The 20,208-nt window shown below is 36.2% G+C and overlaps 1 protein-coding gene across 4 annotated transcripts; it reads right to left on the minus strand.

Annotated features, from left to right (window-relative positions):
* Positions 1 to 1,393: 1,393 nt before the first annotated feature.
* LOC116259955 (helicase-like transcription factor CHR28) lies at positions 1,394 to 19,956 on the minus strand. Of its 4 annotated transcripts, none has more exons than XM_031637988.2 (13): positions 19,611 to 19,956; positions 14,237 to 14,418; positions 13,964 to 14,130; positions 13,714 to 13,851; positions 12,909 to 13,594; positions 9,686 to 9,757; positions 9,526 to 9,603; positions 8,540 to 9,440; positions 7,808 to 7,938; positions 6,560 to 6,775; positions 3,142 to 3,729; positions 2,820 to 3,029; positions 1,394 to 1,934 (listed from the first exon to the last, which is right to left on the minus strand). In XM_031637988.2, the coding sequence occupies exons 3-13, from the start codon at positions 14,127 to 14,129 to the stop codon at positions 1,830 to 1,832; spliced, it is 3,291 nt and encodes a 1,096-aa protein (XP_031493848.1). In that variant the 5' UTR covers position 14,130; positions 14,237 to 14,418; positions 19,611 to 19,956; the 3' UTR covers positions 1,394 to 1,829. The 4 variants fall into 4 exon arrangements, with proteins under 4 accessions (XP_031493848.1, XP_031493849.1, XP_031493850.1 ...); XM_031637989.2 differs by having other exon boundaries at positions 13,964 to 14,151; XM_031637990.2 differs by lacking the exon at positions 19,611 to 19,956 and adding an exon at positions 19,438 to 19,587.
* Between the last annotated feature and the right edge of the window lie 252 nt (positions 19,957 to 20,208).

Raw genomic sequence — 20,208 nt, forward strand, 5'->3', positions numbered from 1 at the left:
AGCTGTATATGCGTGTTCGTCGTGTCACGTCCATTATTGGATTCAATAGATCAATTGTTGCATATAGCGCGCACACACTCAGGGAGAGAGAGGGAGGGAGGGGGAGAGAGAGAGAGCTGCGCACCGAGCAGCTGCTGCAATCAATCGAGAACAATTCAAGGTTCGCAAGTTTCAACTCGACACAAAAGGTTTATCATCATGATGATTCGATAAAGCTGATCATTACAAAGGACAACGTTGGCAACTCTCTCACCTGCTGATGAAACCCAAGAAAAAACTAGAGCCTTTCGAAGTCCACAGATCATTTCCTTCATTGGGTGCCCTACCATTTCACGCACCAGCATCTTCCCCCATGATATTCCAGCAGACTTGAATGAGGACTACAGGATCGATTGACCAATTCGTTCCACTTGATTAGATGAAGGAAAGAATACCTTATATGATCAGCTGTATGCCAATAAATACAAGCTTTAACATGATCTCTTGTGCATGGCTCCGCCACGTATTTAACTTCTTTTCATGCATCTAGATTTTTGGAAATAGAATATAAATAATCGATGCTTCTTGATGTGCATTACACATATGCAAGCCAATTTCTCCGTATTAAACAATTGAAACGATTTTCGCGGTCAAGTTTTTGACATTAAGCAGGCAATTCTGAGGATCCCAATATAGTTAAGATGAACCCAAAAACCAGATGAACCATAGAAACTAAGTTGGGGTTATGACGTGGATCTAGCTGGCTATATAAGAAACTGGAACGCATAGCGTACTTTAAACGATCAATCTGAAGATTAATGGGCAATTCAGCTGTTGGAAAACTCTAACTAGAATGTAACGCCAAGCTACTTTGGTAGGAAACCATGGTGGAGGTCGGAAGGTCCAAAATCCCTTTTCAAAGCACCTAGTTTAGATGGGAATAAATTGCACATATTGTTGGTAACATTTCTTATTCTTCGTCATCTTCTTCTTCTTCTCATTTGCTTCATTTACCTGGCCATGAGTTCAAGATGGTTGTCCTACATGAGACCAGATCAGCAGTGGCGATCGTCAATGAAGCGAGCCTCATGGCCGAACTTGGTATTTTCTTTCCCTGCCGAGTAAGTCCTCACCATACCCACTTTGCCTCCGGGTGGACTGTGTGAAATGTTGAGGCTCCATATGGGGTAAGGCACTGCCTCTGGCAGAAGGTGGCGCCAACAAGACTGACACAGCACTGCAACTAAGACAGCTTTTTATCGTCTACCTCATCAGTTGTATCCTGATAAGAGGAGCAATTTAATTACTCTCCGCTTCTGAAACAGTAACGGCAGGGTATGGCGCCTCTCTCTCACTCTTGTTGGGGGAGGGAGGGGTGTTCAAGGACCAGTTTGTCGTACATTACTCGGTAGACTTTACACATATACACTGGTTATACAGTTGCCTTTTGTATTAATGTTAAAAGAGCGAGCTGCAATACATTGACACCAAGTCCAGTATGTACAATGTTAAAGAGTGAGCCGCAATATATTGACATCGACTAGAGTATACACCAGCAACCTCTACGCTCCAGGAACTTTCCTATCTCTGACCAAAGGGTAGGTTCTGATCTGGAGAAGCAGAACCTGGTCTAGAATCTAAAAGCGAGCCTTAGGTATGACTAATATCCTCTTCGTACCTCAGAAGGGAAATATTTACAAAAAATTACATATAAATGCTATGCAGCATCACAAAAATGATCAGCCCTGACCTTACTCCCACTACATGAAAGTGATAATTTCCCCGAACGATCTCACTTTGGTATTAAGGTTTGAGGTGGGCTCCAAAAACCAAATCTATGGAGACTAGTATCAGACCATGAACAAGTATCTTAAGTCCTCCACTGTAAGCCGAGTTGCAAAGCTACCTGTTTGGTCCTCTGCAAATGCCGAGGCCACCATCTTTCTCTTTTCCTCCTGCAGACATATCAGGTGTTAGTATTCAGTACTAAAATCTACAGTATCATAGACAATTTCAGCATCAAAATCAGCAGTAAACAGATCAGGTTCTACTTAAGAAGTAAAATAAAAATATCCGGGTATGTGAATGGCATGTTAATGGATGCAAAGCACCTATGAAATATGAGGATATTGGTAAGATTGTTCGGTAAGTGGAAGGCAGCAAAATTGGAGTTGCATGTCACTGATAAAAATTCCTCTGCACCTAGTGTAAAAAAAAAAACCAACAATTTTTTGAACTTAAAGATACGTATCATTGTCGAAGGCACACCTAAGCCACCAGGCATAGCAATCATCTAGGCTGGCTGTTCCAAGACAACCTCTCACCTGATAACCCTTAAAGCATCACCTAGGTTGGGTTTTTTTTTTTAACAATTTTTTTTTCTTTTTCTCCAGCTTACTCCTTTTTTCCCCTTCTCGAAACCATTTTTTCTCCTACCTATGTGCAGTTCTTTTTTCACTTTTACTTGTTGCATGTGATTGTGTATTAAAAGTATATGTACGTCAATGTGTCTCTGTATGCATCCACAGCTACAGTTACAAACTTACAGTTCATATACTATTATTCTTTGAAGCCTCCGTATAACTCTGTTTCACACACACACACACAAATGTTTTTCGAATCCATTTTTTCTTTCTCACCTACTTTTTCTCTCTCCCTTTCTTTCCCCTTTTCACAACCATATTCTCCACCCTAGAACTGGTGGATCTTGGGAAGGCAACAACACACACACATATATAATCCATATAATCCATTTAATAGTTGGCTTTTAGGAAATGGTAAGATTTGTACGTTTGCCAAAGGGACCACAAAAAGGCAGTAGATGCAAGGAAGTTAGGTACCTGCAAAGCTAATATGCGGTCCTCAATAGTATTTTCTATCGTCAATCGAAGAACAGTCACAGGACGAGTCTGCCCTATGCGATGTGCTCGGTCAATAGCCTGATCTTCAGTTGTTGGGTTCCACCATAGGTCAAGCAAGACAACATGATTGGCAGCAACCATGTTTAGACCAAGATTACCAGCCTTGAGAGACATTATCATGACAGTTACCTGATAAAATTTAAAAAAAAAAATAAGAGAAAATGGCATACCAAAAAGTGAAAAAATATGATCATGAGTGACAGTAAAATGATATATCTTGGTCACACAACAGGCATCAGACCTCTGGAAGTGTGTTGAAATCTTTGACGGCTTTATCTCTGGCAGACAAAGTCATTGTCCCATCAAGCCTTCTGTAATTTATAAAGGAGCTCTTCAATGAAATTTCTAGCAGATCGAGCATGCTGGTCCACTGGGAAAAAATAATGGCTTTCTCTGGAAGTGCAACTGGTGTGCTTAACTTGATACCCGCCAGTGCATGTTTGTTTGAGTCAGCAGAGCAACTCATGTCTGGTTTAGAAGTAAAACCATGAACTTCACCACATCCTGCAGAACTAGTGTTACAGTTCGCTTGCCGCATATTAAGTGACTGCAAAATGTCTAGTACAGCCCTAATTTTTGATGAGCTACATGCACTGGGTTCTACTCCAAATTCCTTCAACTTTCTAGAGCTGGCAATGCTGTCACTATCAGTATTAGAATGCCCTGCACTACCTTGAAGGACAGATCTAGAAAAAATGAAGTCAGTGCTAATTTGACTTCTGCAATCAGGTGAAGGGCAGAAATTATCATCACCAGTCAAACGCTCGGATATGCATTGGTTGCAGAAAATGTGACCACATATTGTAATGACAGCATCCTCTGGTGGATCCTGAAACAGTGGCAAATGAAAGAGGGAAAATTTTCAAGCGTCTGATGTAATTTACAGTAAGCAGCAGAGTTTCATGCAACTTCTTCAGATGATATCAAAGGACATGCAGAGACTTTACAAGAAGAAGCCTCGTCAAGGACTACCATTACGGATTATGCTCTGATTGTTAATACTAAACACAGGCCGTTACTCCAGGAAAGCATAATACAGATTACCATGAAATACCAACTTTTTGTTCCTGTAAACCATGCGAAAGAAAGATGCTTGGGGCCAAGTTTCACAAGAAAAACATTAGTAAATGCAAAAATGAAGTGAATTTCTCCGTGAATCTAAAAGTATTTTCACATTCTTAACCTCTTTTAATATCTAAGTCAATTCGAAGTCTCAAACATGCAAGATCTGAATGTTATCTCACTGATTTCTCCTGAATCGAAGACTTTATACTCAATTTAATCAACTTACATAAAGTCAGACCCCATTGATGATGAGTCCCATTGAAGCACCCAATTTATAGCTGGTATACTCATATTACTATACTTGGAGCATGCAAATTAAATGCCGGCCCCCAGGCCCCCCACCCTCTTCCCTTCCTGAAGGTCTTATGTACTTCTTTCCTACATAACAAAATCACTGTAAACTTGTTTCTATACAACGTAATGTCCTGATTACCCACAATGCTACTTGGGTATAAATGGTGCAAAATCGTGTAATCTTTTGAAAATTTTTCTAGAATCCAAAAGTTCAAAATAAAAAGATTCTAAAAGAACTTATTGCATGAAAAAATGTTATTAACTACAGAGTACGATTACAATACCACAAGCAAATGACAGAATGTTCAAAAATAAAAAGATTCTAAAAGAACTTATTGCATGAAAAAATGTTATTAACTACAGAGTACAATTACAATACCACAAGCAAATGACAGAATACCATAAAACATAAAATGCAGAACAACAAAAATTTACAACATTGGTTCAAGTACAAAGTGCAGGTGCAAAAAGCCTGCACCCCAAGAGTCGCCCTCTCCCTTATACGTACATATGAATACTGTTCTTGAAGATTTGTCTCCTTCTCATCTAAACTATTTTGAGGCAAAGAGGTTACAACAGTGCCCAAGAGATGGAGTTATCTGCTTTCACACATAAAGCAGTGCCAGATGGCAAGTAAAGCAGGTCATTTAGCATAAACTACATAAGCAACAACTAGGCCTTTAGGAACCTCTTCGTATGAAATATCATTGGATGTATTCTCTTGGAAGGTAGCTTAATTGTTTTATTACATTAACTATTTGTTTGTCGTTCATTTGGTGGTTATGTTTCTAACACTAATAATTGATAAATTCTTGGAAGTAATTTAGTTAAGTTAAAAAGTTTTATCATAAAAGAAGTCAATCAGAGAGATTAAGTGCAGAAGGGTATATGGCCAAAGAACGGATAACCTTTTGTTCTACATATTTACATGGAATAGGGACTCATTTTGGCATACCACCAAAAAAATATAATGAAATTGATGTTGTATTAGTGCATAAATGACACAACTCAGGAGCACAAGAATTATTCACTTTGACAACAGCTCATTATTGCACACACATAGCTACGTACATTTTACCCATGAAGCAGTGGCCACTTTTCTCAACCAAGTTACTACTTTCTCCTTTTCGATATAATATTACAATACATATGAAAATTTTTGGAAAAGACATGCAAGAAGCATTTAAACGTGGAAAAAAGACAAAACTGCAGTAGGCCTTGCAAGAGCCAACTTAGTGCTTATTGGAAAGTTTTCAAATGATAAGTTGCACAAAACAGAAACTTATATACCAATGCAACTCTAGTAATATTTAACCAATGTTTATACTTTATACCTATGTTACTGCCAGCTAAAATGAATAAAAGAAGAGAAGTGCTGGAGAAGCCACTCAGAAATTCAACAATGAAGGTTTTCAATGAAAATGGCCCCTCATGGACACTACATGGAAATTCCAAAGCTTATGAAGAAGGAATGGAATTCAAAAGGGATTCAGAAAATATTCAGCCTTTCAGAATGTCATGCTAAGTATTTACAAACCAGAATACTAGGTTACTATTTCATGCATCATGAACTATGTTTTAAGAAATATGTATGCATTTTATCTTCTGGATAGTTGTATTTTGATTAGGCTTAGATTGGGAAATCTCTTTTATTGTTTTCCTTTTATTTATTTTTTGGCTGCACATTGCAGCATCTTGTAAGCCATTGGACTCTCCAACAGCTAGAAAATCTGGCCGTTGGAAACTCCAACGGTCTTCTCTACTTCTATATGTTGGGCAGTTTGCCCATTATGTAATGTAAGGCTTTTTGTGAGCCTTTGTAATTGTTCATTGTGAGTAATGTGAGATTATTTTTCAGTCCTTTGAGTGCACAGTTCAGTTAAGTGATATTACTTTGTGGTTTTCTGAAATAGACAAATTCGTGTCTATTTTCAGCTTGAATGGGTGTATTGGAAGAGAAATTAAGCAATGAAAAATGTTCCTTTCACTAAGAACTTCATAGCAGCTCAAACATAAAGATCATGCTATAGCTAGTTTGTGATTATGCTTGTCAGCTCTAGTCAACTGTCAATTACTGTATTCAATAACCTACAGTCTGCCACCAGCATGTACATTCTTTGTATCGCTTTAAGTGTTTGTATGTTTTCCTAAATTTATGTCATTTATGATACATTGTGCCACAACACTGCTATTCACAGTACATAAATTGGCCGAAGATAAATAACTTGTTGAAAAAGGAAACGCCAAAACATATCATATAAGCCAAAAGTCCACAGAAACATGAAGTGACGGATTCATACACTACAGATGGCACATATTGCAGAAGAAGATTCCAAGTGCTTCAATAAATTCATCAGCATATCATTTGGATGTTTTTGTGCAGCCTCTGCGGATAACTTATTACTAGAACGATAGTCTTTCACAAGAAGAGGGTGATCACAAGCTTGACGAAGACGCAAAAGCAACAAAAGTATGTTCGCATAATTTTGGTTTACAGTCCCCTCATCTGCATATGCCTGGAAGTAGACAGAGCTCGAAAATAGAAGTTAACAACAATTGAACATATATAACAATGTAACAAAATACAATATCAATTCCACCACATTAACACAACAAGATCAAAGCAAAGAAATTATAAAATACAAAATATGCATCATCTTGATGTCTTCCCAAGTCCATGCACTGCAACCTTCCAAGGCATCAAAGAGTTTTAGCTTTTTCTGATCAGGCGAATGAGATTTTTTCTTTGTCTCTACTTAACACAAAATAATTAGGACGAATCAATTCCTACCTCATTTTGATTGCCAATCCTCTCATGCGTTCATGTAAATCATCCCCCAAGTTATTTTCTATGAACAAGCTAGGAAAACAGCTAACTTCTCTATGAAAATGAAATGTATGCCCCAACATTTCGCAATAAGAAACTGAGACTAAAATAGTCCTAATGCCTATCAAGAGAAATCTAACAAAGTAATTAGCACTAAAAATTCCTAGAGCACGTGGACACTACCTGTCTTATAGGAAGCATTAATTTGATATGTCAAACTCATTGTTACTTTATCTAATGTACATCCAGGTACATTCTACAGTTCAGTTCCAAGGTCATTTTCCCTAGATTGGGTACCCAATTTCTTTTTCTTTAATGTGGTTGATCAGTAAATGGAGATAGAGTGCTTCTCCGATGTAGTCCATACTCTAAACTTAGTCATGCACAAGATATGGCCAAAGAATCACAACCATTTTCAATCAGTTTAGATCATCTTTCCTTGTGACAGAGAAATGTAGTTTTTGTTCTCTAAATAGCATCGATAACCACAATGTAAAAAATGATCAGTGCAGCTTTCGTCAAGATGTAAGGTAAAAGAATGCAACAACACCAAATGACAGTGCTATACATATGTAACACTCCAATGGTTCACAGTAAGGCTGCACATAAACATTTTAAGTCACATGAAAATAGACACAAAAACCAAAAATGCTGCACATCTATAAAAGATCAATTATATTTCTTTATACCTACTCATTCAAAATGATAAATGATAAGGTACCTTAAATTCTAAACGAGATTCAGCTTCTAGGTTTGAGTAAAAAATACGCTCCTCAAGGGAAAACTCCACCTTCTTCAAACATACTGACTTTGGGGGCAAATTAATGATAGGTTGCCCATCAATAAAGGTTCCTACAACATAAAAGTTAGTAATATATCAGAATGATAGAACCACAGCAACGTGTTGGCAACAAAGATCTACTAAACTTCATGTTAAAAACTAAAAACCATGGATTGCCTATGAACTACAATCTCCACACAAATTACAAAGAATTGCATGAAATATATAGGATAGCCATACATTTTGACTTCAGATGTCCAAATAGTTGACTTTACTAAATTACTAGGATCCAAACAAAATTGACAAAAGGCACATTTTCAACCTAGCTACGAGCATTCGCCAATATTATTGATAACTTGAAAAAGTCATCAAGATGGCAGCCATGTTGAAGCCAGCCAATGATATAATAATATCAAAGTTTTCAAAGTGCTACAAGAAATTATTAGCCATTAGTAACAATATTATCCTCAAAACTTCTCTATGTTTTCACAAGATTTTCAAAAAGGCTCTTCTAAGTAAATTCTAGACATCAGCTTTCCTAACCAAGATTATCAATGAATATTTGAAAGAAAGCTAAAAAGTAAATCAAACATAAGACAATGAAAATGGAAATGACTCTCAATGCAGACATTGGCAACGTATACACCCAATAATAAACACCCAAAGAATTACCTTTTGTCCTGCGCAGCAGCATAGTCCCCAGTACAGCTTGAAGTTTCTTATACCCATTACTGGAGTTCCTAGAAATTGGATACTTTATTGCAGTACAAAAAAAGTTGTAAGCAGAATAAGGGTCATATCTTAAGAATCTGAAGTAGCTGTAAAGGTCATCAATTGCATTTTGAATGGGTGTTCCGGATAAGCACCATCTTCTCTTAGCTCGAAGGCCACAACAGGCTCTTGCCACCTGTGTTCTATAGTTTTTTATAGTTTGAGCTTCATCTAGAACAACTCTGAACCACCGTACCCTTGCAAGTGGACTAATCTCTTGACCAGCCAGTGATCCATCAGGATGTTTCTTGCTTTTTTTCATTTTCTTATTCTTATCTTCAGTTTTTTTCTTTTTTTTGTTGCCAGAGAAGTCTGAAGACAATCCATATTTTTCTTGGGAATTTTGATCTACATCATCTTCATCAAACAAAGGCTGCTTTGGAACTTCCATACTTACAATGGAATATGTTGTAAGGATGACATCATACTTGGCAAGCTCAAAAGGATCTTTCGTACGGTTTGTTCCATAATATACCAGAAATAAAAGTTTAGCATCATCTGCAACTTTGTCACTCAGTTCTTGAGCCCACTGACGAAGAACACTTGCAGGACAGACTATCAAAGTGCCAGCAACTGGCCTTCCTTTTTGGACAGAAGCCATCCGATAACTGGTAACTGCCTTGCTTTGACTATCGGAGTGCTTGTGCTGCTCGTTACTGGAAATCTCAGCAGGACCATCACCATCTTCATCTAAATTCAGGGTTTCCCTTTTGACTTGCTCCGTGGAATCAGAGATAAACTTAGAGTGCTGATCCCTTTGCATCAGTATGAGCGCAATAGTTGAAACAGTCTTACCAAGCCCCTGATAACAAACTAAATGAGATAACAAGATGGGATAAACATAAGAATAAGTATCATGTTCAGGTGTGATTCTAACAATTCAAAACCTGGTCATCTGCAAGAATTCCCCCCGCACAATGGAAACTATGAGTTTCCTGATGGACCATCCATGCCAAAGCAATTTTCTGTAAAAGGAGAATATATGAAATATAATTTTTTTCAGGATATATATATATATATATATAAGAGAGAGAGAGAGAGAGAGACCTGGTGTCTTAGAAGAGGAACAGAAAGAAGACCGTCAGGCAAGCTTGCCTCTACTCTTGGTTGAGCAAGGCCCTGCAGAAAAAACAAAATAAATAAGTAGACAACACTATATGTAATGGCTCTATGGATAAGAAGTATGCTGGCTAAATTAGATTTATGGATGCATAGCTCTTTTGTCAGGAAAAAACTATTGCATCGTGCTTGCTTCCAAAAAGCATAATTTTCTGACACCTAAAACATGGAGAATTCTCATCAGATGATTCCCAAAATTTATGAATGTCTATTTATGTGTACTAACTCTATCATTAATTATGAGTTCCTACTAGAAAATGACTTGAAGCACATACATGTGATCAAATTCAAAAAAAAAAAGCTGAAAATATCGAAAAGCAAATGATCCACATTCGCAAGTTCTATATGGACATCCACACTGTAGCATCTAAATTTGGACTTATCCTGCTGTCCACACATCTGCATTCCATCACATCTAGAATTTTGATCCTTATGGTTGAATTTTTCACAATATCTAGCTACATAGATAAAATCAACATCTAATGCATGATCTTTTAAGGCACTGATCGAATTTCATAAGCCAAAAGACTTCAGGCCATCAATTATTAAATGCTATTAAGTTATAAACCTTGAGATACACATTAGAAAATTACTCATAACACAACAATTTATAGTCTTCCAGATCTGCACTTCACGTCCGTATTGTGAAAAAAGGCACTGATCGAATTTCATAAGCCAAAAGACTTCAGGCCATCAATTATTAAATGTTATTAAGTTATAAACCTTGAGATACACATTAGAAAATTACTCATAACACAACAATTTATAGTCTTCCAGATCTGCACTTCACGTCCGTATTGTGAAAAAAACACCTATACATACATACATACATACATACATACATATATATATATATATATATATATATATATATATATATATATATATATATATGGTGTTATTGGGCATTTCCAGCCACTTAATGTCCAAAAAGATAAGATTGAAAAAAAATTGATAAGCCCAAAGGGGTAGGTCAGATGTTATAGAATGAGTCTATAAAATCCAATCTACAAATTGAAGTTTTGTTTTCTTTTTCAAACTTATAATTTCCAACACTTTATGTATGGATTCATTGGACTTCAGGCAGCTAAAAAATTCAGATGGTACCCAAGAATCATAAAATCTAGGATCCTCGAGCATGCTTGTGTCTATGTAAAAGTGTATGCATGCTCACTGTAACTGCAATGTTTTCCAAAACTGCAAGACTCCTATACCATACACTAGAACCCATCATGGATGAAAAAACATAATCGAATTGAAATGTACAGATTTAGTGGATTTTGAAATTTTAATGTTCCAGCCAAGACTCCTTGAATTTGCCCATGGATAACATATCAATATAAAATTTAAATAATATTTAAGAATCATGTAAAACCCATGGTTAAGGGGGTTCTCTCTCTCTCTCTCTTCCCCCCCTCCCCCCCCCCCCAATATCTGGGTTGGATCTTGCCCAATCTGATTTCAATGTACCAGAAATTACACCCATATTTACTCTAAATTAATATAGAATATGATATCATACAAAACTTTACATAATTATAAACCTTAACATTTATAAAAACCATACTACCAAATATATTTATGGCATTAGCATAATCTTACAAAGATTATGACAACTATACGATTTACATAGCTAAATACAGTATTTAGTTTACCAGGACATATATTGGCTATGCATTAAACAGCAGGTCAAGGTATTGATTCTAGGGCATATTTTAGTTCTAAAGTTATATTTGCAAGCCTAGAATATGAACAGAAGACAATCCCAGTTCTTAGTTTATGAACCTAAACTAAGCCAATGACACAAACATAAAGATGTCAATATATCTGATTTGGATCGGATATATGACTGAACCATTCCGAAAAATTAGATATGGAAAAAAAAATTAAATATTCAATTAAAGGATAGGACCAGATTCGAATTTATGAAATGATATCCAATCGGATCGGATTATGATATACATAAATATCTGATCGGATTTACATCAGGTTTAGTTTTAAATAAATATCCTATATTCAATGCCTTTACCTTTTGAAAATCAGTCGAATTTAAAATTCAGACATGAATTCGGATGTAAATTTAAAATTTGAATTTGGATCATGTTCGGATTGTGAAATCAGATTTCAGATTCGGAATCAGATATCACTGTTCTTCATTCATATTTGAATCTGAATATGTGAATATCTGAAAAAGCGGATGCAGTTAATAGTATATCCGATTAGAATCTGATCCATTGACATCCCTTCACAAACAGGCCAGTGTTAACTGCCACCGGCATTTAACCGGTCAGAAAAACTAGTGTCAAGACTATGCACTGCAAATTACCTATTAACGGAACAATCAAATGGAGTTATGCAGCTTCTTCCAACTGTGGTTCTGAAGAAAAGAAGACTTGAACCTAAAATGGTTTCTATTTCACAAAGGAAACTTTCAGTTTAATAAAACTATATCCCTATTGACAAATTGCTGCACGACACAGTTACTCAAACATTCAGAAGAATTGGAAAACATGCTGCAATGAACGATCACATGCAATCTCCATGAAGTGCAATACAACATAGTAAAAACACTATATCAAACTAATTCTCCACATTGTCACAAACACCCATCTCAGGCTTTTATCTGTAAGGTTCTTCATGAGTACTAATGAAAGGCTTGTTCTTCTCGAGGAAAACTCAAGAACTCAAAACAATGAAAAAATATACTTAAAAAATAAGATGAAATTTAAGTTTTCTACTAATTTTCTGACACAAATATTGATCAAAAATCAAAATAGCTATTATAATGTTTAAAAAATCCAAAACAAAATTTAAAATATACTAAAAAAAATTTGCTTCCAAAAAAGCTTGCAGAAATAGTTTAATAAAATCACAATATTCCCAATTTAGCAATATTTCCAAAAATTGCGATTCTTTTTTTTCTTTTCCTCTTTAAAGCAATATCTTGATATTTGAAAAAGAAAATACAGACATCTGTTACATTGATTTTACCATACCCACCACTCAGCTGTCTACCTGTTTGGTTCAACTAACACAAAGAAAACAAGATTGAACCTTGTCCTAGTGAAGTATTATCCCATGATAACCATTAAATAACAGAGAGAATCACTTTTTCCAGCCATTAAATAGCAGAGAGATTTATGAATCTCACCTCCAATGCAGCTCTAAAAATTAGCCTCTCATCAGTCTCCTTTGGCTTGTCTTCAACAGTGCCATGATAATGAGTATTCTCACCATAACCAGCTGGCAGTGAAGGGCCAGAATGTTTCTCATTCAATAGAGTAACAGGCAACTGCCTCCTACTGCTGACGTTTTCGTAGATCAAAATTTCATCCTTATTTCCTTGTACATAGTCTGCATGAGGAGCCTTCTGAACTACTTTACCCCCTTCAGGGCAAAAAGACTTGTCATTAAAAGGTCGGCCATAATCACCCCTGTAGGAATAATTATGACCATCTGATGACAGTTTAGATGCTTGTGTATCAGCCACTTCATGCACATCGTTTCTATGAGAATGCAGTCCTGATAAAACATTCTGAACCTTGCCCTTGCTGCCAGCATCAGGCTTAAAATAGAGACCAAGCTGCCCTTCAGATCCATTACTTGGGTGAGGAGTGTCCATGAATCCATTCTGATATTGCAAATGAGGTCCCTTTTTCTGCGACTTTCTTGGATCATTTTCTAATCCAGATGAACCAGGGATAGGCTTCCCATGCATCAAAGATGGGGGCAGACATTTACGGTCAACGGCAGTTCCAGAAATAGAGGTAGCAGCAGTGCTAACAAAAGCTGGATTTTCTCCCAGACCTAACATTTCATCCATTTCACCATCTAAACCTGCACAAATGGTTTTTATTATAATCTGTCAGTATTCATCCTCATTCTTAATATGACAAGATATCCAGTTAGTAGTTATTCCAAATACCAGAACCAAAAAGGATCATAGTGGCACAGACCTTCATTACTATTAGCTGTTGAAGTAATATTCTGTGATACCAATCGTGCTTCATCCCCATCAGAATTTCTGCTAGTGTTAGCGGCCCTTGGTTCCGATCTAGATGTTGCATTAACAGCAGGCTTTTGAGGCAATCCAACTGAACTTGTGAAACAAAAATGAACAAATTTTAGTACTAAATTGTGTTTTCAGAATATTGCCTTTTCGATAATATGTTGAAAACAAATTGAAGAAAAGAAGGATCCTCGTACAAGACTCAGGGATAATTGCAGACGACCATGCAGGAAGTTTTCTTCGGTCTGTTTGACCAACGGTTTCATTGTCACTATCAGACAATGTAAGATCCACAACATCCATGAAGTTGAAACTGAACTTTCTTGGGACAGCTTTGATGAGAACTCCAATGTGATTCATCATTCTGCAAATGGTGATTGTAAAACTGCTAGAGGTTAGACTCAATTATTTCAAATTAAAAACAAAAATTATCTAGATGCTAATAAGCTCACACTAAATCATCCACTCACCGAGATCAAGCAGCAAGATCATGCTTAAGTCCGGTATGCCAGTACTGCTGAGATTCTTAAATTTGTGGGGCATAAACATTTAATCAACTACATGAAGTGATGAAAAACTATTTGAAGAACCTCTGCAAGAAGAAAATCATATCCTGGCATCTAGGTTGGCTACATATGACAAAGTTGAAAACCTGCAGCATGGCACGAAAAATCAATGAAGTACAAAGGTTTCATGATTCCAAATACTTAACTTTTGTGAAACAGTAGGAACAAACACCAGAATTAGCCAAGATATTGTGACCTTTTTCCAAATATATGTAAAAGCAACATATAAAAAAAAAAAAAAACTTTTGGGTCTGAAGACGGAATTCCAGGACACATAGGTGGCATGCCAATCATGTCATACCTTGTTGTACCTTAAGGCCCCAAAGAATAGGAATTGTTGGATTTGAAACTTTTCGCTTTTTCTTGTGTTTAACACGTTAAAATATTCTCCAGTTCTGTTACTAAAAAAAACCCAAAATTAGAGGTTTCACTGGTCCTACCCAAACCACTTGTACCTAACAAACACCTGCTTCGGAGACCCGCAAGTACTGGTTAGTTCTAAGACCCTTGCCAGTTCAAGAAAGTGATTTGATGGTGGGAAACTAAATAATAAAATTGAATCTAATTGAAATAATTCATACTATACACTATCCAAATGTTTATACCTAGACCCATTCATCTGTAACCATAGGCAAAAATATGGTTTCACTTTTTACCAGCAATGTTTTTGTCAGGTATTACTTGGAAGCTTGTTATTCTCAAGAAAGTTTCAGGAACTCAAAAAAAAAAGATAGATATAAAAATAATAATAATAAATATGAAATATGAATTTTTAAAACACATATACTGTGAAACTATCATGACATCTTGATGAGGAATTAAAATGGGGATATTTTCAGAATAAATAAAAATTCCTTTTCTTCATTTTGTTCTACTTTGGTGATATTATCGTGATATTTTGAAAATTATTGCTAATATTTGTGACCATTCCCCAACCGATTGCATACTAGAACTGTTTATACCCAGCTTGTTATATATCAAACCTATACAATATCCAATATAGCTGATCTACTAAATACAAGTCCATTTATAGTGATCAAATGCTTTTCAAAAAATGGGTGTCTTTCCTGTGCAAATTGATTTGAATAAGAAATGTAGATGTCCATAATTTGAATGAGATATCACATATGTAATTATGTATATCAATGCATTTTTTTCTAAAAGTTTTATAAAAAAAACACCTAAAAATACCCACTTTTCACAAAAAAATCAACTTCATGGCAAATTTGTCACTATATGCACACACATGCAAAACCGACTTGGATTGAACATATAATCAATAGAAATCAGCTTTCAATTTAGCATATATTTGAAGTCAATGGAAAAATGGGTCCACTAGAGACGCAATCTGTAACTTGGACCCATTAATTTTGGTACGACTGGGCCCATTAAGCCATTTACAATCGATGTTGATAGCTGAATTTCTTACATCCCTAACTTGTTAAACCCACATGTAATCTAGGTTAAACAGTCAATTTGAAATTAGATTGGGTATTAATCTCAATTTCAGACCCTAATAAAATGAATGGCATATGATCATAACTGAACTGACCTACTTACCTTACCCAGCATTTATTTAAGTCTAACATTACATATCAGCATCCGGATCATGTAATTTCAACGCTATAAGAATGCTTTCTGAATCAAATGGCTATATCCAAGTACCCTCACCCTAATCTACTAGATCTTGCTTCTTTGCATGTTGGGGTAAGGGAGATACCATGTAGCCAATGCTAAAAGTATCCAGGTTTGTTGAACTCATAACTTCCTTAACTTGAAGGTCTTTGTTAAGGTGATTCCTTAGCAGGTCTGAGAATCACCGTTTGGAGTAACACTAAAAGCATAACAGAGTTCAACTGCATCTCATCAATTAAAATCTACTTTGGGAGCATTATTTACGAGCATCTTACTTGTTGTTCTAATAAGACATGCACAAGCTGAGAAGTTCATAAATAACTTCAAATCCACCAAGGAAAAAGGTCAGCCCAAATCATGAACTTAGACATTGAAAATGTGTGTGCTGAATGCAAGTGTTCCATCAATGGGCTCCCATAAGCTCAATTTATTTGCAGCCTTAAGAAATCACAATCACAATAGGAAATTAATTAGGACAAAAGAAACTGCTCAGCAATGTCATGTTGAACTTTCAGCTTTGAGGTCCTAACTCCTAAGTTTAATTTTATAATAAATGTCAGTTTTTTTTCAAAATTTTATTAAAAGGAATAAAACAACTTAAAATACCTACATCTTGTCACGATAAATTCAATTCACTACATGCACACACACACACACACAAACTCGATATGGATTCAACCTGTAACCAGTTGGAATGCTTAATTTGGCATATATTGAAACCCATTAAAACATTGTCTCAGTTTGTTTCTTACTCAATCTAGTCAGAGTTTTAACTAAGAAAGAGAGTTACAATGGGCAAAGCTACCCTAACTCAACTTCCTCAACTGGTGATTTGTGCACCTATTAAGACCTGCCATGCCTAGCATGACCCAGTCTCCACAATTGGAGATCTCTCACATTTGGAAGATGCAATACATTTCTTTATCTGGTGAACAAACCTCTACCCTTTTCTGAAACCTTATTTGGACCAAGTTCATATCAATAGTCAAAATCTAGTTTTTTTTTGTTTCTTAATGTAAATCTATGTGCAGTTGAAAGTTGAAACAGTTATCAATATTTCTTTCATTCCTTTGGATATGGATACCTATTTTTTCATGAATCAGTGTCGATTTAGCCAGACCAATAGGTTAGCACAGCAGGTTTTGGTAGGGCCAGAAATCCCCATATTAAGGAGATCGAGCCCAATTGTCACTGGCCCTTCTCTCCCTCTTGGCACATAGATACATGGGAAAAATATGGTAAATTTTTAAAAATTTAAAATAACTAAAAATGGGGGGAAAATAAAATAGTGAGAAACTAATAAACAAACATCAAAAAATAAGTAATTTGCAACAAAGAAAAAACAGAAAATGAAAAAAAAACTCTTTGGCATTAAAAAACATGAAAAAAATGAAAAAAGCAAAAAAGCGCAAAAAAAAATTGCGTAAAAATGTGCTTTTTCGTTTTCAATGTCTTTTTTAGTTTTAAACGGCAATTAAATTTTTCGTATTTTTTTTTTAAATGCATTTTCTGTTACACGTAGCACTTTATGAACCATCAATCAAGTCGATTGGACAACTTATTAATCACCACCCTACATAGTCCTCATATTATTTACTCCACATATTCAATGAATATATATATATATATATATATATATATATATATATATATATACACACACACACACACATCAACACACATGCACACACACACATATATATAAAACTTTGCCTGTGTGTTTGAGGAAGGGGGGCATATACTAAACTACTCCCAAAATGGGAATGAAATTTCAAATTTTCAAGCCTCTTTCCCTCCTTAACATCCCACCAATATTAGGGTGGAAAGCATAATTGTGAAAGGAGAAAAGAAGGGTTGGAGAGATCAGTCCAAAATGGGAGCGCTTTAACACATTTCCCCATATAATATATATATATATATTCATTGCCACAAATATCATTTTCAGGTATTAAATGGCGAGGTTTTCTCAGGTATAATAAGGCAAAGTTGTTTTTTTGGAGAAAATACTGGAAAATCTCAGCAAATTTTTAAAAAGTTAAAACAGGAAATATCATAAAAATAACATGTGAGGATTGTAAGAACAAAAATCTGATAACTAAAAAAAATGTAAAATGCGTAAAAAAAACGCAAACAATGGAAAAAAACGGAAAAGAAACACAAAAAATGAAAAATGAGGAAAAACGAGTTTTTTTTTTTACTTTTTTTCATTTTGGTGGTTTTTTCCCATTTTTTGACTGACCTGTTTTTAACGTTTTTTTCACATTTTTTTCAAACAAAATATGCTTTCTAGACAATGATATATATACACACGCGATACTTAATTAATATAAGGGAACACACGTAAAGTTAGTTTTTCAAAATGAAATTAGAAGTTCTCGTTCACATTTTCCAAAATCACAATGTTATTCGTGGCAGCTTGTGAACCATCGATTAAGTTGATCAGACAATGCATAATTAATCCAGATACTCCTCATATTTACTCGGTCACAACCAGTCCCATATGGAACTCAATTTTCCAACCATTCTTTTTCCTTCCACTCTGCATTTTTCTTTCACCTTTTTACTCTTTCTGCGTTTTTCTGTTTCAGACCCATTCTAAGGAAGCAAAGAAACTTCAAAATCCAATCCCTGTTTTTACCGTATATTTATATTACCCCAACTATCAATGGTGGTATGCATTTGGGTCTCATGAAATTGCTACAAATAAGGTAGCTTCCTGGATATTGCTTACTATGATTTATTTGTTATTTCATGTATTAAGGTCGAGTCTAGCACGCTTTGTGAGTTATTTTTAAACACTCTCATATTCATTACTTGCGAACCTCTGAATTTTCGCGGCCAATTTTGGTTTTGTTAACTGAATGTTTGTTTGGCGGGAACAAGAGTTTATTTGTTCTTTCTTCCCTCAAGTGGCCAAGATTGTGGCCGCGGTAGTCTACATCATTGCCTTTGCCAGAAATCAGTGCCAGTTTAGTCACGAAGCTGTTCGACCAAATAACGTAGGTGGAGCCCCGTCCAACTTCAATTAGTGAGCAAAATGGATCCCGATTTTGTCCATCAGCAGACGGTCGTTCTTCCAGCCAATCTATCCATTTAAACGGTTCAAGAACAATTTCCTCTCGTTGCCCTCCTATGGTGTTTCTGTGAGCTACCAGACAGACTTGGCATGTATTCGTGTTAGTTCAACAGATTGAGAAAGAGAAGGAGAGATGCCAGTTATTCCACTTTTCGTCAAGCCGTGTTACTTTCACCAAAGGCGATAACCCTAAAATTAAGTAACGGGGAAATCAAGAGGAAAGCAATAATCGATACAATCCACTTTCCAACCGCACGGTCGACAACTAGGCATCAAGAAAGGAACATCAAATTGCCCATAAACAACGAATCGCGTAAATTCCCGAAACCAGCAATCGCTTAGACGAAATGTAGAAGCGAAAAGCAAGCTCCAATGAGAAAGCAAAGGAAATCACGGGGAAAGAACCAAAGCATGGACCCAGATCTTCTTCGCTTGAGAACGACGGCAGAATGATCTCTCCTTCGATGTGCGACTCGAGAACTCCTCTCGCTCGATTAAAGAAACACCCAATAACAAAATAACAAGTGGCGGGAAAAGCCCTAGCGAGAGAGGGGAGACGGATATTACCAAATGTTCGAGATGAACCGCCGGCTCGAACGTCGACCGCCACCGCCCGACGCGCGGATGAAGCAGAAGAGAAGGGAGGAACAGGAAGTTAACCGTAATCAAGAAGCCGCCGAAACGGATGGTTTCCGCCACTGGAGCGCCCTCGACTCTCAATTCAATTAGCAGGCGGTCCAAGAAACACGACCCCGCGCAACCGAGTTTTTATAAATCTCTTGGATGGCTCTCGCTTCCCTCCCCGCCTTTTTTCTGTGCTCTTAGACCCAATGATCTTCCACTGCCGTTGCTCTTACCAAAATTGTATCCACTGCTTTACACGTTCAATGTTTGGGATGGATGGCATCAACTCTCGGCAGTTGACAATAAAAACCAAATAAAACCGATTACCATATCAAGATATTCGAAAAGGATACCCTCATGTTGCATTTAGTGAATGTGATTAATATTTAATGATAATGTCGACAAATTGATTACTTACATGAGACAAAACGACAAGCTTTTCTTCACCAATTTACGTGGTTTTAACTTATTGGCTTTATGATTCTGCAGGTTCCATGCTGAAATTCATCTTTTGACTGCTCTAGCCACAGCTTGCGTATCG

Source organism: Nymphaea colorata, chromosome 9 (assembly GCF_008831285.2).
Source record: "Nymphaea colorata isolate Beijing-Zhang1983 chromosome 9, ASM883128v2, whole genome shotgun sequence".
NCBI lineage: Eukaryota > Viridiplantae > Streptophyta > Magnoliopsida > Nymphaeales > Nymphaeaceae > Nymphaea > Nymphaea colorata.

What these genes read in the sequence shown, in the direction of transcription:
- LOC116259955 (XM_031637988.2), bottom strand. Translation starts at nt 14,129, where the DNA reads ATGATGAATCACATTGGAGTTCTCATCAAAGCTGTCCCAAGAAAGTTC. An exon ending in TTCCTCTTCTAAGACACCAG is followed by an intron (nt 9,604 to 9,685) that starts GTCTCTCTCTCT and finishes CTCCTTTTACAG; the next exon opens with AAAATTGCTTTGGCATGGAT. An exon ending in GAATTCTTGCAGATGACCAG is followed by an intron (nt 9,441 to 9,525) that starts GTTTTGAATTGT and finishes GTTTGTTATCAG; the next exon opens with GGGCTTGGTAAGACTGTTTC.